At 46.2% G+C, this 22,865-nt stretch overlaps 3 protein-coding genes across 3 annotated transcripts in view; 1 reads left to right on the top strand and 2 right to left on the bottom strand.

Annotated features, from left to right (window-relative positions):
- Positions 1–15,163, top strand: part of CNOT6L (CCR4-NOT transcription complex subunit 6 like) — a 33,751-nt gene extending 18,588 nt beyond the window's left edge. Inside the window, exons 2-12 of the mRNA XM_082482681.1 lie at positions 1,935–2,056; positions 2,516–2,702; positions 3,183–3,268; positions 3,718–3,807; positions 4,603–4,671; positions 5,955–6,112; positions 7,132–7,286; positions 8,670–8,821; positions 9,964–10,188; positions 10,887–11,089; positions 11,459–15,163. Of these exons, the coding sequence (XP_082338807.1) occupies positions 1,945–2,056; positions 2,516–2,702; positions 3,183–3,268; positions 3,718–3,807; positions 4,603–4,671; positions 5,955–6,112; positions 7,132–7,286; positions 8,670–8,821; positions 9,964–10,188; positions 10,887–11,089; positions 11,459–11,671 (1,650 nt within the window). The 5' untranslated portion in view covers positions 1,935–1,944 and the 3' untranslated portion in view covers positions 11,672–15,163. The remainder of the gene's footprint in view (positions 1–1,934; positions 2,057–2,515; positions 2,703–3,182; positions 3,269–3,717; positions 3,808–4,602; positions 4,672–5,954; positions 6,113–7,131; positions 7,287–8,669; positions 8,822–9,963; positions 10,189–10,886; positions 11,090–11,458) is intronic.
- Positions 15,164–19,452: 4,289 nt separating this feature from the next.
- On the bottom strand, positions 19,453–20,862 carry LOC309671491 (C-X-C motif chemokine 2-like; the record flags this gene model as incomplete). The annotated part of the gene is made up of 4 exons (XM_082482735.1): positions 19,453–19,585; positions 19,692–19,775; positions 20,136–20,271; positions 20,799–20,862. 4 exons carry the CDS (start codon positions 20,860–20,862, stop codon positions 19,459–19,461), a joined length of 411 nt encoding a protein of 136 aa, XP_082338861.1. The 3' UTR covers positions 19,453–19,458.
- A 754-nt stretch (positions 20,863–21,616) lies between these two features.
- LOC309671612 (alveolar macrophage chemotactic factor-like) lies at positions 21,617–22,299 on the bottom strand (the record flags this gene model as incomplete). Its single annotated transcript, XM_082482888.1, has 3 exons — positions 21,617–21,704; positions 21,869–21,998; positions 22,236–22,299. 3 exons carry the CDS (start codon positions 22,297–22,299, stop codon positions 21,617–21,619), a joined length of 282 nt encoding a protein of 93 aa, XP_082339014.1.
- Positions 22,300–22,865: the final 566 nt, after the last annotated feature.

Here is a 22,865-nt window from a genome sequence, read left to right as displayed (position 1 = left end):
TAGGAAAATCCAGGCAGAGCCGTGTCGAGACTTGCTGGAATGTGGATTAGTTTCAGACGCGTCTAAGGGCAAAGATGCCTGGGAGAAAAGGTGAAATAGGGTTCTTGTGGCCCTCGTCCGGGGCTGTGAGGAATCTGTTCTTGGGGCCGGGGCTGCTCCCTGCCTCTGCACGTCCACATATTTAACAGTGAAGATAAACGCAGCAAACCGTGAGCACTGGAGATTTAGCACTCCGGAAGCATAGCCTGTAACTCTGATTGTGTTGGGAAGTACTGTTCCCAATTTTGAGGTTCTGAAATGAGGACTGAACGATTTCAGGTCTAATCCCATGTCCTTAAGTAATCTGTTTCATTCATCGCCTCGAACTGAATTGCTGCAGCTGAGCAGCGTGAGCGCAGAATCCTCTTACCCTGTAGCTTTCCTCGCCGTATGACTTCACCTGTAAATAGAAGTTGGCTATAATTAGATGTGGGGCCCGCATCTGTCCTGCGCTTGCAACAGGGAGCCTTAATTCAGCATGAATGGAATTTCCTTGCGTGTTCGTCGGGGAAGGAAGCCCCAAACCTGTAACCGAGACCCTTCACAGGGGACAGCCCTGACAACTCCTGCTCCTGTGCAATGCCGCAAGGCTGTTTTGGCTACCTGCATCGGTTGGAAAAACTGCAGTACCTTAAGCTCGTAAAGGGGATGTGTGATCTTTGTTTAGTTGGAGTAGCTGAAAAAAAAACCAAACCCTGAACTAATTTCCTCAAATTCTTCATAGTTTTCTGTCTTGTCAGTTCAGCAAACCAAATGAGTTATAATTGTTTTAAAGAGCTTCACGGCTATTACAGCCCGTTGTAGCAGAGACGTATTTACAAAGGAAAAAAAGGCATCCTGTAGACCAGCTGCTTTGGATTTGTATAAAATCATGGTTTGTGTATTTTGTGTGTCTGGGGAGGAAAAGACCGGTGAACAGCAAATTCAGCTAACCTTGTATTTTTAAACCAAACAACCCCTCTTACCCCCCCCCCCCCCCCAGCCTTTCTCAGCACAATGGTCTGGGGAGGTATGGATGGAAACTTCTCCCCGTGTCATCTGCAAAGTGTTTGTTTTTTGAACGGGACATTGGAGTTCTCTTCTGACAAGAATCTGAAAGTGAGATCAGTTGAATTTGTGTGTGTGTGCAAGCTCACTCTTAAGACACGAGTGCATCTGATATTAAAGTTTTGGACTGGGCTGAAACCCTGTATGCATAAGAACAGCTAATGAGAATTTTACCTGAGCTCGTATATGTCTCCTAGGCCATGAGGAATAAAAAGGTCTTGACTGATAACGAGCGTGAAAAAGCCCAAAACAGAAAAGCTAGGCAGTTAATGGAAAAATTGAGCTAATTCCCCTTCAGACTGCGATTTTGAGTCTTGTATAAGTGGAGTGCAAAAGTAGGACTTTGTATGTTGAAAATAATTGCTGTGAAAGCAAAAAGAAGAGCCTTCCCTTCAGTCGTTGGCTCCCTGGGAAAACTACAGGAGGGAGCAATCCGCACCCTTTCGCCGTGACTAGAGAAACGCTGTCATCTTGTCTGCAGGTTTTGCACACAGCAAATAACTCAGCAATGACGTAGGTTTTGCTTCGGTCTGGGGGATAAACTAGGAAATCCAGAAAGCCTGCATCGGGGCGGTACAAGGTAACGCTGCAGATAACTGCAGAAAACCAAACTTTGTAGGAAGAAATGCCCTTTTCTGTCATGGGCCCCTATTCTGCAAAAGTCTGAGCACCTGCTTAACTCCATGTGCTGGGAGCAGTTGGGCTCACATCAGCATAATATTTATTATACCTAAACTCCAGGGCATGTGTTCTTGCAGAGTGTCAATGGCGAAGATAATCTCCTGGCAGGCTAGAAATGAAGAAATGTTGTCGAGTGACAGATAGTAACGGTTCTGATGGTCTTTCAGACTAACAGGGATGCCAAAGGAAAAATATGATCCTCCAGATCCTCGCAGAATTTACACCATCATGTCAGCAGAAGAGGTAGCCAATGGGAAGAAGTCGCACTGGGCTGAACTAGAGATCTCGGGTGAGTTAATTTGGTTTTGATTTTTGGTTCAGCGGAGATGTTGGTGCCCCAGAATCGCTTCAGATGCTTTCAGATAGGGGATCCTGTTGTGAAAACAGTTTTTCTGAGGTGGGGGAGGAGGAGTGACTGACTTACCAGGTTGCCTTCAAGCTTGGCTGGCTCACAGTCCACCCGGTTGATTTAAAACACCAACTCAGATCGGACACGAGATTTTGGGTAGCACATCTGCTTCTGTAGAACTGTACCACGGTCTCTAACCGGGAGGGTTAGATAATTATTTAAAGTCTCCTCATGGAAAGACGCACGGAGGTATCTTCTGCAAGCATCACTGAATGGTCCAGTAAGTGGTAGGGTTTCCACACTGGAAGTCCCATATTTGGACATCTCCTGTAGTTTACATCTGATAGATTGAGAGTGCAAAGCTGACTGAAGAGGCGGTTCTTTGCTTTTCTTTTTTAGGTAGAGTGCGGAGCTTAAGTACGGCACTTTGGTCGCTGACGCACTTGACTGCTCTGCACCTCAATGACAATAATCTTACTCGCATTCCACCTGATATTGCCAAGCTTCATAATCTGGTTTACCTGGATCTGTCATCCAACAAACTCAGAAGTTTACCAGCAGAACTAGGAAACATGGTATCTCTCAGGTGAGAGAAATTATTCTGGATAACTTTTCAGAATTCTATATTCTGGGATTGGGACTGAGAATTTTATTTTGCTTTCCATTGTTGTATTTAGAATAATTCTGAAATATTCAAGATTGGTGCAAAGCTTCAGTTTTAATAATTACTTTTGGTTTCATTACCCTTCTTTTCTGATCTCTACAGATACATGCCTATAAGCTATGTAGCCTTCTGCTCTGAAACATTCTTTGAGATTTGGTGATTACCAACTGTTTAAATTCTCCCTGATTTAATTTTGTGTTTGGGGTTTTTGTGGCTTTTTTTTTTCCCCTTAATAAAAGTATTTTGGTTGTGCTTTGAAATGGGAAGATTGGCATATCTTTCCATAATATAAAAAAAAAATCAGGGTAAAAAGTGTCATCTTTGAAGAGGAGCGGCATATAGCGCTTTAAGAGTTTTCTTCTGAAGTGATACTCATCAAAAGTGTTTTTGCATTTGCTGCAGGGAATTGCTTTTAAATAACAATCTGTTACGGGTTTTGCCTTATGAACTTGGACGGCTCTTCCAGCTACAAACCCTAGGTTTGAAAGGTGAGTTCTTTACAGTTAAATATTTCTAGGAGTACTCTTGAATTACTGAGGGGGCTGGGCTCAAAATCTTTGTGCATTACCTCAATATGTTCTTACAGATTATTTGAGATATTAAGCTTGTAGCAAAAATGACCAGCCAATTTGGAAAACAATGCTTTTCTTTTTTAATGCTATTAACCTTCCTTACGAGTCTATTTCAAATCTGTAGATAGGCAAACAAACCCTTTAACCATATTATTGATTGAGGTGCGTCAAAGGAAGAAAGTCTGTGTGTGCTAGCTATTTCTCTAGCATCCGTTACTGTGGTATTCTACGGTTCCAAGTTAAGCAACCTAAATATCTTCTGGGTCAATTTGTCTTGTTCTCATTATGGGAGATTTTCTTTGGTTGGAAAGCCTCAAGAAAGTCAGGCAGCTAATCACCCAGTTGTTGTTTTATGCTGTTGGCAGGCAATCCTTTATCACAAGATATTCTCAGCCTCTACCAGGATCCAGACGGAACTCGAAAGCTACTGAACTACATGCTTGACAATCTAGCAGGTGACAGCCCTACAAAACTGATTGACAGAAGTGGTTTAAAAGCATGCGTTTCTGACAGTATTTCCTGCTAAAACAAGATTCTGAACCACGGAAGGGAGAGTATTTTCTAACTGCTTTTGCGTTATTGTCAAGTGGTTCCAGTTGTACACGAACACACACTCGCACACAGCGGAAGAGGTTGACATAGATTGTCTACGCTTTTCCCCTGATACCGTGTTCTGTTTGAAACCCTTCAGTTACCAACAAAGTGCAAAGTCTTCCTTGCTGAAGCTATTTTAATACTTGCCAGTAGAAATTATAATCCAAATGCTAGCAGAAAGTCCAATTTAGATCTAGAAATACCACTGCAATTAAGAATATCCAGTACCTGACTTGAATCCTGCTCCGTGGTTCTGTAACTGAGCTTTCTGTTTTTCTACTTGATGGCTACTAAGTTAAAACACTGGAGGAATGATGGATATAGGGTGAGGTTCTTGGAGTATAGGATGTCTGAACCACTACAGGATTCACTCCTCCTTCTTCAGCAGTATATTCAAGGTGCAGGAATATTTCGGTGGTGCTCCTAGATTTGAAAGCAAGAGACAAAAATAGTCATGAATCTTAAAACCGGCAAATTTGCTTATACTGTAGGTAGCCATTTAAATTATTTTGCATCCCCTGGACTGTAAAAAGACTCGGGATTTGGGGTTGCAAAGCACAGAATGAAAAATTACTGTTCAGTCATCAATTTGCCTTAGAAATTGTAATTTACAAATATAAACGCTGAATAAATCACTGGTTTAAATTTTTTTTTAGTTCATCCAGAGCAGCTGCCTCCGAGGCCATGGATTACTTTAAAAGAGAGAGACCAAATTCTGCCCTCAGGTAAATCTGCAGTTCTTTTCCCTATGTTCGCACAACGATGCGCTGAAAAACTTTTCTTTGGCTTTATTTGCAGAGAAGTCTTCTGCCTTACGTGGATCAGATTGAAAATAGCAATTTGTGTTGATTCGTACTAAAACAATTAACATACAGCAATGGTGTAAATATCCTTTTTGTAATTTGAATGGGATGATGGTCCTTTCTTTTCCATGTTAGGCTTTTTCATGACTGTTCTAGCCACTGAAGCCCAAGCCAAAGAGCTGTTTTAAAAAAAAATTAGTTTCTCAGAAATAATAAGAACTGTATAATAACTGCATACAAACACCATGTCCGTGCACAGGCTGACTAAAGCGAGACTCCAAGAAGTCCCTGTCTGCAAGTAAACCCGTGCAGTGCCTGGTACTGAAGTTAGTTTAATGCCCTCTATTGTTGCTTTTGGTAAAGTGCAAGAGGCAGCATTTCTTCAGGCTGTCCAAATCCAGTGGCTCTTCTTCCCCTGCACATCCTGAATATAGCCCTCAAAAAGCATCCGTGAGCTTGTTTAAAGAAGAAAAATGCCAATATTGTTATTGCAGATGATCAGATTAATAATCAGCAAGAATAACGTGACAGTCCTCTACACTTTTTCTTTTTAGAAGCGTGACGATGGCAGGTCTTCAAAACTTACCTGGGCTGTGTGTTAGGCAGGCTGATGTTGCAGTTAAGATCATCTGTCACTTTTTTCCTATTAAAGAATAACAAAACAGAGAAAAAATAGGAAGAAACGGGAGATACCAAAAGTCCTGTAAGCCACCACAACATTAAGTTCTGCACTTCTGTTTCAAATTCCCTTACAAATCAGTATGTCAGTGGAGTTTCACAGACTTTGGCTGTATTTTTTAAATCAAACTTCCTGAGCAGAAACAGAATTCAGAAATCATTGAAGAATTTCAGAAGTCATTGCACAGTATTAGGCGAGTGAGCTGTGGAATATTTCATAGTAGAAACCGTAACAGGCCAATTGGTTGCGAAATTGCATTGCTTTGTTACGCACACGACGTCATCTGGTTTTGGTAGTAACGCTGATTTTTTTTCAGGCAGAGTTTAGCCTTACATGGTAACTGCCGGCTCAGCAGGGCCGTTTTTCACTCCCGCTCACGAAACGCTCAGTGGAATAAGCCCACTGACTCATGTTCAGTAGGCCCTCCAGAATAGACCATGTAAGATTCAGTATTTTGGCTTGAATGAGTTCAACATTTGTTATCTTCAGAGGCTGATGACCTTTCCCTTTCTTTCCTTCCTTCCAGCTTCATTCACAGTTATGTGTTACAATGTGTTGTGCGATAAATACGCCACCCGGCAGCTCTATGGCTACTGCCCATCTTGGGCACTCAATTGGGAGTACAGAAAAAAGGGAATCATGGAAGAAATTGTCAACTGTGATGCAGATATCATTAGTCTTCAGGTAATTGGAAAAGAACTGTATTTTTAATCAGAAACAGAAAGCATGATCTTTCTCCTTTAGAACAAAATGCTCCCTTGAAAACACCATATTCGCCTGCTCGCTGACAGCTCCTTGTTTATGCATTGGCTTGTGTTTTATGAAATGAGACAAAGTGAGTGAGAGAAAATTAGCTAAATCAGTAGGTAATTTGCATTGGAAGGTCTGGGTCATTTCCCCCTCAGATAAGCATCCTAAATAGTCTCCCTCTTGGGTGTACCGGGTTTACTGCAGAAGGGGAGAATATAGACTGCTATAATAACCCCAAATGCTGCTGTTCCTGTTCCTAGTCCATTCCTGCTTGGTACAGAAGTTCAAGTCTCAAAAATACTCTCATTGGCAAACAGGGGGACTCGCACGGTCAAAGTTAAACATCGATTGTTATCGGTACCTGTATCCTGATATATTATTAGAAATTTATTGCTGATGTTTAGAACAGTTGAACGCTTCTGCCTTTAAACTGATCTGTCATTTTTTAAGCAAGTTCTGGTAGGCAAAAATCCTTTGTAAGAAAAGAGTAGTTACCTTGGTCTTAAAACCTCAAGACATCGACCTCTGAAATCCTCTTGGAGACTAAGTGTTACTACAAGGAAAATGTATTGTTATAGAACCGCGAGAGAGCCCTGTGCGAAAGAGCTCTCCAGATTAAATATTAATCGCTGCTGGATATCTATCGACCTCTCAGAAGTTTTAACCTTAAGACGGTATCGGCATTCAGATGTCAAAAATATCAGGTGTAATCTCTTCATATTCAAAATACACCTGTCACTTTGCCTTTTGGGAGGATTCCAGGATATCCAGGAATGCAAATCTGTTTCCAGCAAGGCCATTTATCTAGGTAGTGACATGATTTGTGCAAACAGAAGCTTTTCACTTTGGTGAGAGCTGCTGACTGCCAGCAAAGGCAAGCCCAAGTTGCCATAAAGCGATAGGAAGGGTTTACTTGACTTCGTTAGCCTTAAGGTATTTGTGTTCAATTCCAGGAAGTGGAAACCGAGCAATACTTCACCCTTTTTCTGCCGGCCTTGAAAGAACGAGGATACGATGGATTCTTTTCTCCGAAGTCACGTGCCAAAATCATGTCTGAGCAGGAGAAAAAGCATGTGGATGGCTGTGCAATATTCTTCAAAACTGAAAAGTAAGGGGCAGAAGCAGCTTTTTGAAAATCCATTAAACCCGGCTTGATTTAGGTCTGAAAGCTTTCCTCTCTCAGGGTGCATGGTAACCAAAGTACTGCGCTAGAAAACAACATATTCACTACAAAGAATGATCCCCTCTTCCCTTTTGCTGCTCTATTTGTGACAGAATCCTTCCGTTCCTTTCAGTCTACGATGAAAGATCAGAAACAGGGGAGCTGCAGGAGAGCCAGTATGAGTAAAAACTTAGGTGCTTCGTGTGCACATTTTTGGGCAGATGACCTTCTCTACAAACTTTTGCCTTGCTTGACAGCAGTTGCGCCCCCTCTAAGATGAAAGTTCGGTGCTGGCTTAACCTTCAGGTAGTAAAAGATCTGTTGCTACCAAGCGATCACAGAATATTCTCTGCTTTTGTGAGCGGAAACATTACATTATTGAATACCTGATCCAAAAATTTCTGCTAAGCTAAAAGCATCAAACTATTGGGAAGGGAGGAGAGGTGCTGGCATTCACGCTTCTCACCTGTGTAAACCACTCACGGGTTGTACCACAATGCGTATCCCTCTGAATATTCCCTCAGAACAGTTTTCAGTAGTTAGAATGGAAGTTTCGCAAAGATTTTGCTTCTTTTCAGAGTTTTCATTGCTTCCAGAAATAAAAATATGCCTTTGGGATCATGTATAAAAACAACTCGACTGGTTTTGAATAGAGGAAGTCTGTGAAAACAAACAAGTGATGTTTTTCAAACCTTGATACTAACAAGGAAATAGACAGAACTGGTTATTATGTTGTGGCTCTCAGTTAAAAAACAAAAAAAAATCCTTTTTTTTTTTGTTTTGCTATTAATACTTTTCTTTTTTAAATTTTTAAACCAAAAATACCCCTTTGAAAAGGCAGCCTTCAGTTTGTCCCGAAGCACGGCTTTTTCGGGCATCCTAAGGCTGGAAAGGAGTGAAAAAACAATTTCACAAAACGAGTGGTGGTAGCTAGTGGTTTGAAAGAAGCTAGTTTTTAATACTGCGTTTGCCCAAAGTAAAAGGCGAGCCTTTAATGACCATCTCATTTTAATTTTTTGCCTAGAACACTCCTGAGGAGGTGCGATAACCTCTGAGCGTTGCTCTTAAAAGCGCGCTCAGGGTGCTACGCAGAAACGAGTAAATACTTCGTAACCTCACTTGCCAGACCGAGAGCTCTATCCTGACTGGGGGAATGTTTCTTAGAACTGTTTTTTCTTTCATAAAACGAGAGGACAACAGAAATGTGCCTCACCCTGTCCTGCAGGCTCTCACCTTGGACAGGATAGACTGGAGTGCAGGTAGAAACCGCGTCTTTTCACGTAGCTGTATGTCACGCATGTTCACAGGCGATTCCCTTTGTTTAATCAGATTTACGCTGGTGCAGAAGCATACAGTGGAGTTCAACCAGGTGGCAATGGCTAACTCTGAAGGTTCAGAAGCGATGTTAAACAGAGTGATGACAAAGGACAACATCGGAGTTGCCGTGGTGTTAGAGGTGCACAAAGAATTATTTGGAGCAAGTGAGTATGACCGTGGTGCTCCTGTTACTGAGTTCCACGTAAAGGCATGAGTTATTCTTTAGGAATATTATTGCCATTGGTGGTGGTAACCAAATACTTGCAAATGAGCAAATGCTGCTCGCTCTGCTAATTTGGGAACCGATAGCACATCAGTGGCTAAGACGGGACACACATGACATAATTTCCTGGTCTGGTCGCACTCGCAGCCAGACGCCCAGCACTTAGCTTTCTCCTCTCAAGTTTTTGTCCCTGCTTACTTATTCTGTTAATTTCTACTTCAAGAATTCAGCTTTTCCGAGGTCCGTGTGTTTACATGCGTACGCCAATAGTTGTTGGTAGTGTTCAACTTCTATTTTCAACTCTTATCTTTCAACTCTTTTTTTCTGAATCCTTCCATCCTCCCCCAGTGATTATATGACAGTGCTAATGTACTGATGTGGAAGAATGAGATTATCAGGTATCTTTTCATGCCACTCGATTGACTGAGTGTCACATTTTCATTAAGTTTGATCAGATGCAGTAGACAATTTCGACATACTTCAAATTGCCACCCTGCTCTGCTCTGTCTGTTTTTTTGATCCCTTGTTTCCCACGTACCCTTCAAAGGACCACAATGTCTAAATTGCAGGACTGGAAGGAGCTGCCTGTGACTTTATGCCCGTCTTTTGGAGTATGGTTTCTCAGATAAATAGTAAAACCAGCTGTAGCGTTTTGCAGCAGCCAGTTTCATACCGCATTCATTTAAGCACATTTGAGTTTTTTCCCCGAGGGAACAATTTGCCGTACCATGGCAGCTAAGAGTCAGGAAACTCCCTTGTGCCTTAAATATTGAATAGTGGTGCCCAGTCAAGCGATGACCACTTGAGCAGTAGCGAAGGAATGCAATTGTAACCACGTCAGATTATGCTGGATATTTCTTTCCTATATTGGAGAGATTTAGTCATGTAATATTATGTAAATGCTGCCGATTTAGAAGGGAGGAGTGATCCAGATAATGCCTCTTTTCCAGCGATGAAAGTACCTCCATCTGCTGGCGTGCCCGAGTTGGAGCCCGTAGTAGCTGGACCCTGAACATTAACAGGATAATCTGCTGTATTCACACAATCAGTCTTTCTCTGATAAAAACGTATTTGTTTATCTAGGTATGAAATCTCTTCATGTGGACAAACAGCTGCTTATTGTGGCCAACGCCCACATGCACTGGGACCCTGAATACTCAGATGTGAAACTCATTCAGACTATGATGTTTGTCTCGGAACTGAAAAATATCCTCGAGAAAGCTTCAAGCAGGCCTGGTAGCCCAACAGCAGATCCTAACTCTATCCCTCTGGTGCTGTGCGCGGATCTCAATTCATTGCCTGATTCAGGTAAGACTGGTTTTGGCTTAATTTTTAACTTACATTTTTAGAACGTCCGAATCCTCTTTTCCTCTGTGGGCGATGGGGCGGTTCGCGCTTCCCCGGGTAGGTATGGATGAAAACTTTCGTAGTAGCAGCTGTCTCTCAAAATCCGGCTGAAGAGAACGCAAGTCCTCTGGTTGAGTAGACTGCTTTTCGTCATCAGCTCCAGAAAAGTTGGGCGCACCTGGAAAGATGTAGAAAAGCACAAATAGATGTTAAATAAATGGTTAAATAAATACACGTGCCTTGAGCGGCAATAACAAGTAGGAAAGACGCACGGTCATGATGGAAGATGAAAACTTTCTAAGGAGACAGGTTTGCTTTAGTAATTACGACGTTCGATACTGTAATATCATGTATATGTATTAAAGCAGCCTCTCTAGCACCCCGTCACATGTGTACTACAGCACACGTGCTATAGGTTTACTGTAATCCTCAAAAAATGGTGTCAAAACCGCTGGAGAGCCTCAGTTCCCCGGCTGCGTGTCAGGAAGGTGGCTCAGACGCGGACAAGACAGCTGCTGTGTAGATCTCCCCTTAGATGGAAAGCTCTTTTCTGATCTCATGGGGTGTCTTACTGGTGTTTTGGTTTTTAACTCCGAGGCCAACATTCCCTGAATGTTGTATTTTAAAGCAACTCCCTGAATCCTTTCCTTTGCAAACAGGTGTAGTGGAATACTTAAGCAATGGCATAGTAGCTGACAACCACAAGGACTTCAAGGAGTTGCGTTATAACGAGTGTCTCATGAACTTCAGTGGCAACGGAAAAAACGGGGCTTCTGAAGGAAGAATTACGCATGGCTTCCAACTCAAGAGCGCCTATGAAAACAACTTGATGCCTTACACCAATTACACTTTTGATTTCAAAGTAAGCAGCGATTTTTCTGAAATGGCAGACATTGACCTGGTCTCCCCAGGATGCTGTCTGAATTTTCTGGCCGTTGGCTGTCTTTCTCTCTGTTCCTGTAAGTGCTTCGTCACTGGTTCCTACACTCGCTGGACACTTTCCTACCGCGCACAAATCCTTGATTTGCTGGTGTTTTTAAGCTTCCGACCTGGCTCTGGCCAGTGACTTAATGAGAACGGATGCAGCGCTTGGAACGCAAAACGCCCCGCGCGTTTCTTACCCTAATTCCAGCGCTGCGCCTCTTCCTGCCAATGGCAGCCAGAAGCCAGTCGAGTTGAGGTTGCCAGAAGCGAGGTCTGTTCTCACTCTCGTGTTTCTCTTTCTCCCTAGGGTGTGATTGACTACATTTTCTATTCCAACACTCACATGAACGTGCTTGGTGTCCTGGGGCCTTTGGACCCTCAGTGGCTGGTTGACAACAACATCACTGGGTGTCCACACCCTCACATCCCTTCAGACCACTTCTCACTGTTAACACAACTCGAACTCCATCCTCCGCTCCTGCCTCTTGTCAACGGTGTGCACTTGCCGAACAGGAGGTAGTGTGGAGCCCTGCCCCTTTGAGGGCAAGGACCTGTTGTTATGGACCTGTACAGTTGTAAATCAAAGTATATAGGAGTGAAGTATGGCCAACCTTAAGCTGCTTCTTCGAGCTCCTTTCCTTATGTGTTCGATATGAGATTTTGCACATTTTGGTGCATATTGGTATCATTTGGCACTAGGGCTGGAACCAAAGTATTATTCCCTTTCCAGGTTTTTAATTTAATTTTTTTTTTCTTTAAACTGGCAAGCTTTTTCTTTTCAGTAGGAAGCTGCACTTAGAAATGGACAAATGAGATTAAAAACTTGCTTATAAACATATTTCAAAGTAATGCTTTTTTCCAGAACGTGGCGAAATGAGCCAACCTTTTAGGAGAGAGAACAACAAAAATAGAAATGCTTGTTTTGTAGGAAGACTATTAGAAACACCGTTTGTTTGAACCCAAAAGGGAGACTGAACTCTGCATCCGAAAGAAATTTTGCACGTTAGCGAAGCACTTAATACCTGACTATAAATGATTAGCAGTGTGGCCCTGCCCCTCGTCTAACTAATATTAGAAAACCAAAGATGGCTTAATATCTGTCATAAAATTTCAGGTCTAAATTCTCCTGAGGTAATTTCATTTACAACAAAATTTCCCGCCAACTTACGTCTCACAAGACTTTCCGGGTGAGCGTTTAATGCTGCATATAGATCGCTCGCTCGGCAGATGCCACGGTGACTTTTTTTTTTTTCCCCCCTCCCGGAGCTCTGAAGGACTCGGTCCTTTCTGGGCGAGATACGTGGGGATCCGAAGGACCTCCGTGAAACGGAGCTGCCTCTCCGCTTCGGCCAGCCCGGGCGACACGCTGTTCAGCAGCACAGTTTGGGAGCGGCACTTAGAAATGGTAAGAAATCGCACTTGAAACCAACCGTTGCAAGCGTTTGGGTTCCGGGTGAATAAAAAAGTAGCAAATCCATCCAAGGTTTCCTTTTCCCAAGTGCGGTTGCAAAGATGGGAAACTTGGGATTGACTGCGTGAGCGTAGGGTACAGGAAAAAGCCGCCGGAAATGACCTTACTTCTGTCTCCGAAGGGCACGCGGAGCAGCTGTCGGCACGTTTTTGTCGCTGGGGGAGCGAGCGGTAGCCGGAGTCATTCCTTGGATTATTTTTCCTGACCCTAGTTGCCAAATAGCCATCACACTTTTTTAGTAATCTTTAATTTCTGTTGTCGGTCAGGGTTGAATTCAAAAGCTGCTGGTTCATTCCCAACTGTTAATGCTCTTTGGATGTGTTGGAAATCTTTTTTTTTTTTTTTTTTTTTTTTTTTTCTTTTTCCTCTCCTTTTTACGCTTTAGGTGGCCAGTTCAAAACCTTATGCCTCAAGAGGCATTAAACATGATGCAATTTTCTGAAAAATTGGTTGGCTGCTTAATGTTTAAAAAAAAATAGTAATAATAATGGCACAGTGATAGGAAAAGGTTGTGTCTGTGTTTTTAAGTTTTTCTTTATTCTGCTTTTTTGCTGCTATAAGATTTTCTTGAATTTATATTTTAAACTTTTCATGCACTTTACTGTTTCTAGTCTCAAAATGTGATATTTTTAATAAATGAAAAAAGTTTTCCATTATGTGAATGAAATTTTTAAACAGATCGATAGCCTATATTTATGTCTCATTCGTATACTTAAAAAAAGAAGTCCAATTGAAATTGTGAAATTAGTTTGAAATACTGAGGAGCCATCTTCGGTCTTGCAAGACTGCTAAGTCAGGCTGTTCCTCTGCTCTTTAATTAAGCATTTCCTTTGTCGTTTTATACATAGGAAATTATCCATAGGAAAAAAAAAAGAAAAAGAAAACTCAATTGGAGCTAGAGTAGAAACTATTCCCTGACTCTTGTCGGGGGCAGGGGAGGGGGCGGTGTGGGACAGAATGCAAAAAAATCGGTCAAACGAAACGACAACTCCCTTTTAAAATAAGTGCCTAAAAAAAAAAATAAAAATAAAATAACGGAGGCGTCATCTATTGTCTACTCTAAATTGGAAGCGATCGTAGCTGGGTGAAATTCCTGTACAGCAATTCCTTTGTGCAGCACCAAAAAAAAAAAAAAAAAAAAAGAAAAAAAGAAAAAAAGCCCTTTCTAAAGACGGATTTTTTTTCTCTAGGTGCAGGTATCTCTTTTTTAATATACCTCAGCGTTCGCCACCTAGCCGTTGCAGAGAAATCGCGAAAGCGATTTGAGAGTATAGTACTGGAAAGTAGAATAGCATGAAAAACTTAATTTTGTGGACATTACCTTTCTGTAATCAGCTACTGTATCTTTTTTGGAAGAAGGGTGGGGGGGTTGCTCTGCTCCGGAGGTGTGCACTAACAAACCCTTCTCCTCCTTTTTCCTCCACACATGTTAACTAGCAACGTGAGCAATATTTCCTACCATACTTCACTCCCAATATTTTTTGAGATGTTTGTATAAAATGGAATTTCAAATTCACCTATGATTGTATATGAAACTGCAGAGGAGCCCGTTTATTAATAAAAATAAAAACCGACAACAATCTTTTGTAATATCGGGGCGGGAGAGGATGGGGATGAAAAAAAAAAAAATTACCTGGCAAACATTGTACACTGCTCTACGTTTGACTTTCCTTTGGTTTCGAACCGACTGAAGTGTTCTGTTGCGGGAAGGTGTTTAATTGGATTTTCTCTGCTGCAAAACGCACTTCCAAATGTCCATTATGCTGTGCGATTTTAAAAAAAATAATGTTATTTTAACAGACATTGCACAAAACCTCTGGATTTTTTTTTTTTTTAAGAAAAAAGGAGTCTTGTTTATGTTACAGTCGATGCACGTAACTGGGGACGTGTTTACCCACCTTTCACATGTCTGGCTTCCTCCCCATTTTCCTTCTGTTTTTTTTTTTTCCCTTCCCACTGGAGCAGTAAAGGGATTGTGCTTTTTTTCCCAGCCGAGCAGAAACGCCGCTCTCCGTAGGGATTTTCTGGTCTGAGAAGAGAGGGAACGGCGGAGTAGGCAGCCCTCAGCCTGATGCGCAGGATGAGATCCCTTTCAGTAAAAATACGCATCGTCCGGATGGTGACGCTAATTTTCTTTTTGACGCAGCTGGAAGCTGCCGGGAGGGCATTTTTTTAGGGGAGAAGGAGTAATAACGAAGCAAAATATCCCTAACTCTAAGCAGAGATGGATGGGAAACCATCAGTTCCCTCCACCTCCCATCCTGGGCTCCCAGCACATCGCCGTGCCCTCGCAGCTGATGCCGGGGGAAAAAAAAGCTCTTAAATCCTTTATTGCTCCTCGCTGTCTCGGTTTGCTTTCAAAACAATATGGTGCCTGGTGTCAACTTCTAAGCAACAGCACTGCCTAAAGCAAGCAGAGAAAATAAAATCCAACACCCTTCTACAAGCAACTTTTTAAAATTCAATATGGTAAATCTGTTAGATATGGGGTTTTGTGTGTGTATGTATATATATATATATAAAAAAAAAAAAAGAGAATTTTGTACAATGTAGCTGAATATTTTTGTTTCCTTATTTCAATGTAAGGAGCGTGACCATTTGCATACCACACGCTAAAGTCAGGTATGGCAGAATGGGGTCTGAGACCAGCTTTCCTTCCCATTTGCCTCGTTAAAAGCTTTTCGTAATCTCTTTTTAGCATTTGTTGAGAAAATACTTCATTTTATCAGTAACCTTCCTCTGTCTGTTGGAAGCCACTCCTGTTTAGTCTGCAGATGCATCCAGAAAAGGTCTCATTAATCTCAAATCCTCGCTGTTCTGTGTTTTATAGACTAGAAAGCCAAAATCTTTGACTCTTAACCTTTTCAGAAACACTTGCCGCTACCCTAACGCAGCTTTCAAAACCACACCGTGATCTTCAGCGTTCGGGTAACGCTGCAGGTGGATGGCTGACGGTCTCCCACCTTGCTGGCTTCGCTGCGGAGATTCCTCAGTCCACGTTCACGCTCTTGCGCTCCCGTGGCCCGCTTCACAAAGGTGCTGAGCATCTGCAGCTCCCACTTAAATCCGGAATATCAGGCTTTTGGAGACCGGCTTTCCGCACCCAGTGCGTGAGATGTCAGGTCCGCATTGCGAGCGAGGGTTCGTGACCTCAAAGATTCATATCACTTGTTTCTCTGGGGGTTGGTTTTGGTGAGGTGGTGGAAAGGGGGGAAAGTCGAAAAGGCTTGTTGAAATTCAAAGTTTGTTTGTTAATTTAGAAGACAGGTTGGGGATACGCTTTAAGGATTACTACTGCAGGAGCACAGTATTCACTCCGCCTTGGTAGGGAGCAGGAGCCAGAAGTGGCTGCCCGTCTGAAGACCAGATTTAAACCGAGCAACACAGCAGCAGTGACTTCATTTTCAATTTCTACCATCAAAACCTTCCTTTGGCATGAAGCTTGGCGTAGTGGGGTAGAGTGAAAGGTCTTTTAGTCCTTTCCGAACCAAATCAATAGCCTGCGTTAGAAATATCACACTGATGCGATACGCACCCTCGTAGTGGTTTAAAAAAGGGGAGTTTAATTGCAAATAGCAGTTGCCCTCTCCCCAGCGACTGCCGCTTTGTACGTAATTACGATTCCTCTGTTTTTGGCTTCAGTGTAGATATTTTTCTTGTAAGGAAGATCTAAAGCCCGATTCAGACCTCAGGAAGGACCCTCTCCCTGTTGTACGGGGAGATGACTGATCTAAGCGCATCCTTACCTGGCACGCTGCTACGCGAGGCAGCAGCAGGAGGTGCTTCAGCTAAAATCAGGCTGTCAACACGAAAGAGCAGCGGGTCATTGTCTTACTTGGTCACCACACAGGTGTGATGTTCTTCTGGGCGGTCTTCATAACCAGAGCTGTCTGGTGTAGGAAGCGAAGCGGCATACAAGACTGGCTGAAGTTGACGTTGGCTTCGGAAGGGGGATGGTCTCGGCACCAAGCACGCGCATTGAAAAACCTCACCTGCCTAATTCTGCGCATCCCAAAAGGAGCCGAAACGCTTGGTCTTGGAGGGGTTTTACCCAGGCGAGGACCTGGTTTGTTAGAGACTGGAAAAGAAACGAGCCCTAGAACGCAGAGAGGTTTGGGTTTTTCTGCTAGACGCTACCATTAGCTGAGTCTCTCCATCTCATAGCGAGGGAGAGCATCTTGTGATACACAGGTCATCAGTTTTTAATAAGATTACAGAAGTATAGTGACGTGCCCTCCCTTCCCCATCCCACAGCGGTCAAAGGCGACACGCACCCCAAGAGAACCTGATGGAAACCACTCGTGTCTTAAGTCTCTATGCTGACCGTCAGCCAAGAACTCACTTTAAGATTAAAAACAATTTTAGAAGGAAATTATAAGGCTCTAGATCTGGGCACAGCTCTACGTGATATAGTATCTTCTCCTGGGACCACTCTTTGCACCGACACCGACTGCGGGTTTGCTTTTCCTCCAGGAAACGAGAGTGGGGACAAAAAACCAGTGGGTGAGGCAGGCGCAGGCATTGCCCGATGAGTAAAGGGACCAAATTAACACCTTTAAAGAACTCCTTCATCCTAAAAAAAAAAAAAAATGATTTGACTCTATAAAAAGTATAAGAGGTATTAAGAAATGATAAAGTTTGCTGGTTTGGCTACGTTTGAGGATGACGGACTTCAGGAGTACAGTTTCTCTGAGTATATCTGAAAATAAGAGTGACGATAGAGAAGCGCTGGGGGTACTTTGGTACTTTAGGGTGTTTTAAACAGCGTTGACAGCAAAGCACACCAAGTGATATGACTCTATCTTTTTTTTCCCCTCCCTCCTTGCAATTGTACGGTGTGTTTAGCTTGCGAAATCCCTCACCGTTTGCGCCGTGAAGGTTAGAGCGATCCCGGTACGTGGTCTTGTCCTCTTTGTTTCCCAGTTCCTACAATTTAGGCATTTACTGAGTTGCCATTTGTCTGTATTTGTCTTTCTTCCAAAGCAAAAAGAAAAACTCAACTGAAAAAAACCCCATGACCCTCACGGTGGCTTTCTTCATGAGTGATGTGTTCCACGACTTTGGCTTTGTTTTCCATTTTTAATTATCGCATCGTGTGTTCGCTTTCCGAGCAATTAAAAGTGTTTGTGTGCACCACCGGGAGCTAAACATGCCCTTAATTCATAAACTCGCAAGCTGGACCGGAGCAGCGGTGATGGGAGCCCGGGCTCCCCCTCCCGCCCCATTTCCCGGTGCTTATTTTGGGAGGTCAGGGTTTGTTCGGGTTTTTGTTGCCTTTTTTTTTTAATTGGATTTCTTTCTTGGGTGTTGTCTTTGCAACCGCAAGGTCCTGTCCCTCAAAAGATGGAAGTGCATGTGGAGAGGGGGAAGCTGCAGTGTCAGTGTCACTCCCGGACACGCTTACACTAAAATTTTAAGGGCGTTTACATCGCGTTTTATGGTAAAAAAAAAAAAAACAAACAGCTGGGGGGGGCCCTGGGTGGCTGCTGAACCCACCGGCCCCGGGACAGGGACGGGGTCGGTCTCCCGGGCAAAAAAGCTTTGCAAAGTTTGACGCCAGCCCTAAGCATCACACATGCAAGAGCAGCAGCCTTCAACTGAGACCTGAGCAAAGAAAAACAACCACAGAGTAATTTGCTTATTCCACGTTTCCCACGAGACTAAACAGTAAGAAACCTTCTCTCCAGCTCTCCCCTTTGCTTTTACAAACGGATCCTCTTTTTCTCTCCTTCGGAAAGAACTCGGGCAGCTTGGGAAAGGGACATCCTCGAAACCCTGTTACTTTTCTTCTTCCCTTCTTATTTCTTTTTTTTTTTTTTTAATTTAAACACCACCCACCCCCTGCATCATGGGGTACTGCTCACACGTGATGGAGAGGGTGAAATTCCTGCTTGTTTCTTCCCACCTGTGTACTTTTGTGTCCTTCTGTAGGCAATAAACAGCCCTTTTGCGACCACTCTTGTCCCCTGCTGTGGTTCCTGAGAAACATGGGGTGGGAAGGAGGAGGGACACGGGTACCGGACGGGTGTTTCACAGCTCGCCGCTTCCCTGGGACAGTCTTTTGGCATCCACGGTGGTGACGCAAATTTGATTCCTATACCCTTTTTGGGGACATCCCCAGACCTCAGACACCTCTTACCAGCACAGCCGAGCCAGATTTTTAAATGGTGATAGTACACAGGATTGTAAGTCACACCTGCGTCGCCTCGGTCCCCGTGGCCAAGGAACATCCCCTGTGCCATACCACGGTCCCCGCGGGACCTGTGCATCCAACCCAGGAAAGTGGGGGCCCACCCAGAGAGCCCCAGCCAGGAAATTTCCCAGTATCTCCCAGTTGCTCGCACAACGGGGAGCCAGCACCGTGGGGCTGCAGAGCTCAGACCCCATCCAAATCCTGCCAACGGCACACGGCACAACCTGCTCCTCCCAGGAGCTGTCAGAAAAAGGCATCAAAAATTCGGGGCAGAGGAAAGATGACAAGTTAGGAACGGCCCTGCGGCAAAGCAGCCGAGGGCTCCACGGTGCCACGATCCGGTCAAACACCCCTGCCCTAAAAATCCCAATTTTTACACAAATCTGTGCACAAATTGCTGCCGCGGCACAGGGAGGGAAGCACATTCATCCTTTTATTGATGGCGCCTGGGACAGGCTGCCGACGCATGCAGGCGATGGAGGGCGCCGCCAGGTACCCGAGGGCAAAGCCTTTTTTTAGGGGGGAGAGCACGGGGGAAGACTCCTGCCCCCTGCCGAAGACCCTGGGAGCAGAGAAAACGCCGGCAGCGTGCCATGAAACCCGGCGTCTCTCGGCGCGGAGGGGTTATATCACCCACGGCCGGTTATTTATTATCGTATCGGGACAGAGAGAGAGATGGGACGGGGGGCCAGCACCATGGCCCCGCTCTCCCAGCCCACCGCTCCGCTTCCCGCCGCGCCCGCGCCGCCGCTTCTTTTTTGGTGGCGTTCCTGCAGGTTTTAGGGGAGAAAACAAATGCAAATAAAGCATTCGGGAGGAGAGGGCCACCCTGCCTTCGATACCCCTCTCGTTTTTCGGTCGCTGGGCGTCACATACCTCTGCGTGAGCTTGTGGATGAGCAGCTGGATCCAGGGCGCCTCCGGGGTCACGCACACCTTCTTGTTTTTCTTTAGGGTGAGGCTGCAAGGGGATGAAACCCCCTCAGCCCCACGCACGCCGCTTCCCCAATGTTTTTCTCACCACGCCATTGTCTGCAGAGAAAACCCCTCTCGCTCCCCGCCACAGTTATATCCACACCCCTGCAACCCTTGCTGGGAGATAGATGGGATTTTTGGGGGCCTCAACCTCGGCTCCATGAGCCACGCCAGGGATAAGCCTCGTTAAAAGAGGCAGCGGCGTCCCATGCAACCGCGTCCCGTGCAACAGCGAGAGTCACCGCAAAATTTGGGGGAATCGGAGAGGGCGCAAGAGCTTGCGTATTTTTGCACTGGTACACAAGTGAGCGATTCGGAAGAACTGGTTCGCAGGTTTTCCACTTACATGATCTCCTTCCTCCTGCAGTGGATGCCCGGCGGCGTCACATCGATGGCGAGGATCAGCCCCAGGTTGATGACCCGGGCGGTCGATTTGATGCACTTGCACCTCATGTTGGTCAGAAGGCTCTCCAACGACAGACCTGTGCCCAAGAGCAACCCACACCCAGGTCTCGGCCCCCCCATGGGGGAAACAGATGGAGACAACCCCCTCCCACTGCCATCCCCACGCCACCGTCGCCGTGCCACCATCCCATCCCCTCCTCGGCACCGTTTGCAGGGATGGACTTGTGTTAATGGGGTTTGACGCAGCGAGGCTGACGCAAGGCTAATCCCTCCAAGCATGGTGCCAAAGCTTTCTTTTCATGGAGATGGAGAGGGTTTAGCTTCAGAGTTCGAAAACTTAATCAACATTTTATAAATTAAACCCATCGCCCGCCCACCAAGCGCTCGAGTTTCACGGGGGATCTCGAAGAGAAGCAGCTTAAACCCATCAAGCAAATCCCCTCCCCGGTCCCAAGCATGCTTCTTCAGCTTAGCCACCGGGTTTAAAAGACAAAACTCAAGCTCAAAGACGGGCGAGAGACAAATCTGAAAGCTCAGAGGAGCCCCATCCGGGGCACTGAAGGGTTTGGATGGGGAGACAGACAGCCACCCCAAGGTCACTCACCGTCCCCCGGCACCAAGTTGCTCAGGAGAATGGCCAGGGCCAGCGCCGCCGGCAGCAGCCGCATCCTCGCCACCCGCCCCGAGCTGCCGCGGGGGGCGGCTTTATAACTGGCCCCGACGGGGGATTTTGCAGACTGGGAAACGCTGGGGGCGGTGTGGGGACACACACACACACGAGCTGCCCCATGCTTCGACTTCCCTGCCGTCGCTTCCCCTCCGACGCACGTGGCCCGCGCCACCTCCCCGCCAAAAAAGGCAGAAACCACTGTGGCCGCCTCTTAAAACCTCCTTCTTGCCCCGTTTTTCTTGGTGGAGAAACGCCGGTGAGCCCTGTTCTGCTCCCCACCCCGAGGGGACTTGCTCCCTCGCTCCCCTTAAGCACCCCCCAAGCCCCTGGCACGCCGCAGGAAAGGACACGAGTGACAGTGACCGAGGGCTGCCACCTTTAATTGGACCTATTAGGCTGTGCCCGAAGGCGACACGCAGCACTTGGCCACAGGGTGGGAGGGAGGGGAAGTGGGGACTGGCATTTTCAAGGGCTTAAATGCATAAAACGCAGAGGAAGAAGGGGCTCAGAGCATCACGCAGCAGCACAGCCCCCTCCACACTGGGGCAGGGGGACAGGAAAAGGTGTGGGGGGGGTCCAGTTTGGGGCCCGGCGCATTTGGCCGTCCCACCGGTGGCAGCTTCCTCAGTGGGGAGCCTCTTTCTTCCTCCTGCCAAAAGCAGAAGTGGGGAGAAACGTGTGAAGAGCGGTCCCCACGGGATGCCCCTGGTGCCGCCGGGAGCTCCTTTTGCTCGGGGTGGAGGGGGGGGGGCTTACAGGTTAGGGAGGTCCTGCAGGAGTTTCTTCACCCAAGGGGTGTCAGGATCCACGCAGACCCTCTCCAGGCTTTTTAGCTTAATCCTAGAAAACACATGGGGTTTCAGCATCCCTCCTCCAGTGGGGGGACTGGAGCAGCCGAGCCCCCCCCCGACACGTCTCGTGAAGGAAAAGAGCATGAAACCGAAATAATTCAGGGAGGACGGGGGGAGGAACAGAGGGCTCGTACCCCTCCGGGAGCCACTTACACCACCTCGAGGCGCCGGCAGCTGCTCCCCACTGGCCGGACCTCGATGCTGCTGTATTTCCGCGGGGAGATGAAGGCCCTGGTGGTCTTGGCGCAGCGGCAACTCAGGTTGCCGTTGGCTTCCAGGAGAGCTGGAGGGGCACACGGCCACAGCTCATGCGTTGCCTGAAAACCCGCCGCCATCCCCGAAACCCTTTATGGGCAATGCGTCTCCCCCCACATCCCACAGGAGCAACGCACCCGCTTGCAAAAGAGCCTGGGCGGTATTTAAGCCCTGGAGATGGCAGCAGGGTGCCATCTCCAAAAACCTCCATTCCCCCACCCCAGCATCCTCCAGCCCCACGCGCTGCGGGCACGGGGACCCTCACCTGCATCCCCGGGGCGGTGGGTCGCCAGCAGCACCCCCAGCAGCAGGGCCGCCCACGCAGCCATGCCGGCCCCATCCCCGGCCCCGGCAGCATCCCCCTATTTGAGCTGGAAAATAGGAGAAGTGAGGCGGCGCAGGCGGGAGGCCCCGGGGTCGGGGTGGTTTTTGCCCGTCTCCGTTCCCTGCTGACGGCGCTCGCTGAACTTGCAGCGCCACCGATAAAAAGCAGCTCGGGGCTCGGCGGGGGACCGGGCTTCCTGAAACCAGCTCCGTTTTCCCCTTCCTACAAAGCCGAGTCTTCGACTTTGGTCATTTCCCCCAACACTTGTTCTTAGCCCATGCAGCTCCACAAGCCTGGAGGTATTTTTGGGTGCTTTTCTTTTCGGCGCGACCAGATGTTACTCATTTCTCCTACAATCACATTTCCCCCCAGCGAGGCGCATCCCAGCCCGAGCTTTGGGGACATTTGCTTTTGCTCTCTCCCCCACCTGTGGCCGATTATCCCGAAACTCTGCCAAGTGACCTCACACCCCTTCCCTATATTTCCTTATTGCCCTTCGCCGCTTTCAAAAGCCGTTCGGCTGCCTGCACGCCCCAGCCCCGTCACAAACACCGCCGCTTGGATGTGGGG

Source organism: Vanellus vanellus (assembly GCF_965231255.1).
Source record: "Vanellus vanellus genome assembly, chromosome: 4".
Taxonomy (NCBI): Eukaryota; Metazoa; Chordata; class Aves; order Charadriiformes; family Charadriidae; genus Vanellus; species Vanellus vanellus.
Note: the sequence above shows the minus strand (reverse complement) of the source record. Positions and strands in the feature narration are given on the sequence as shown.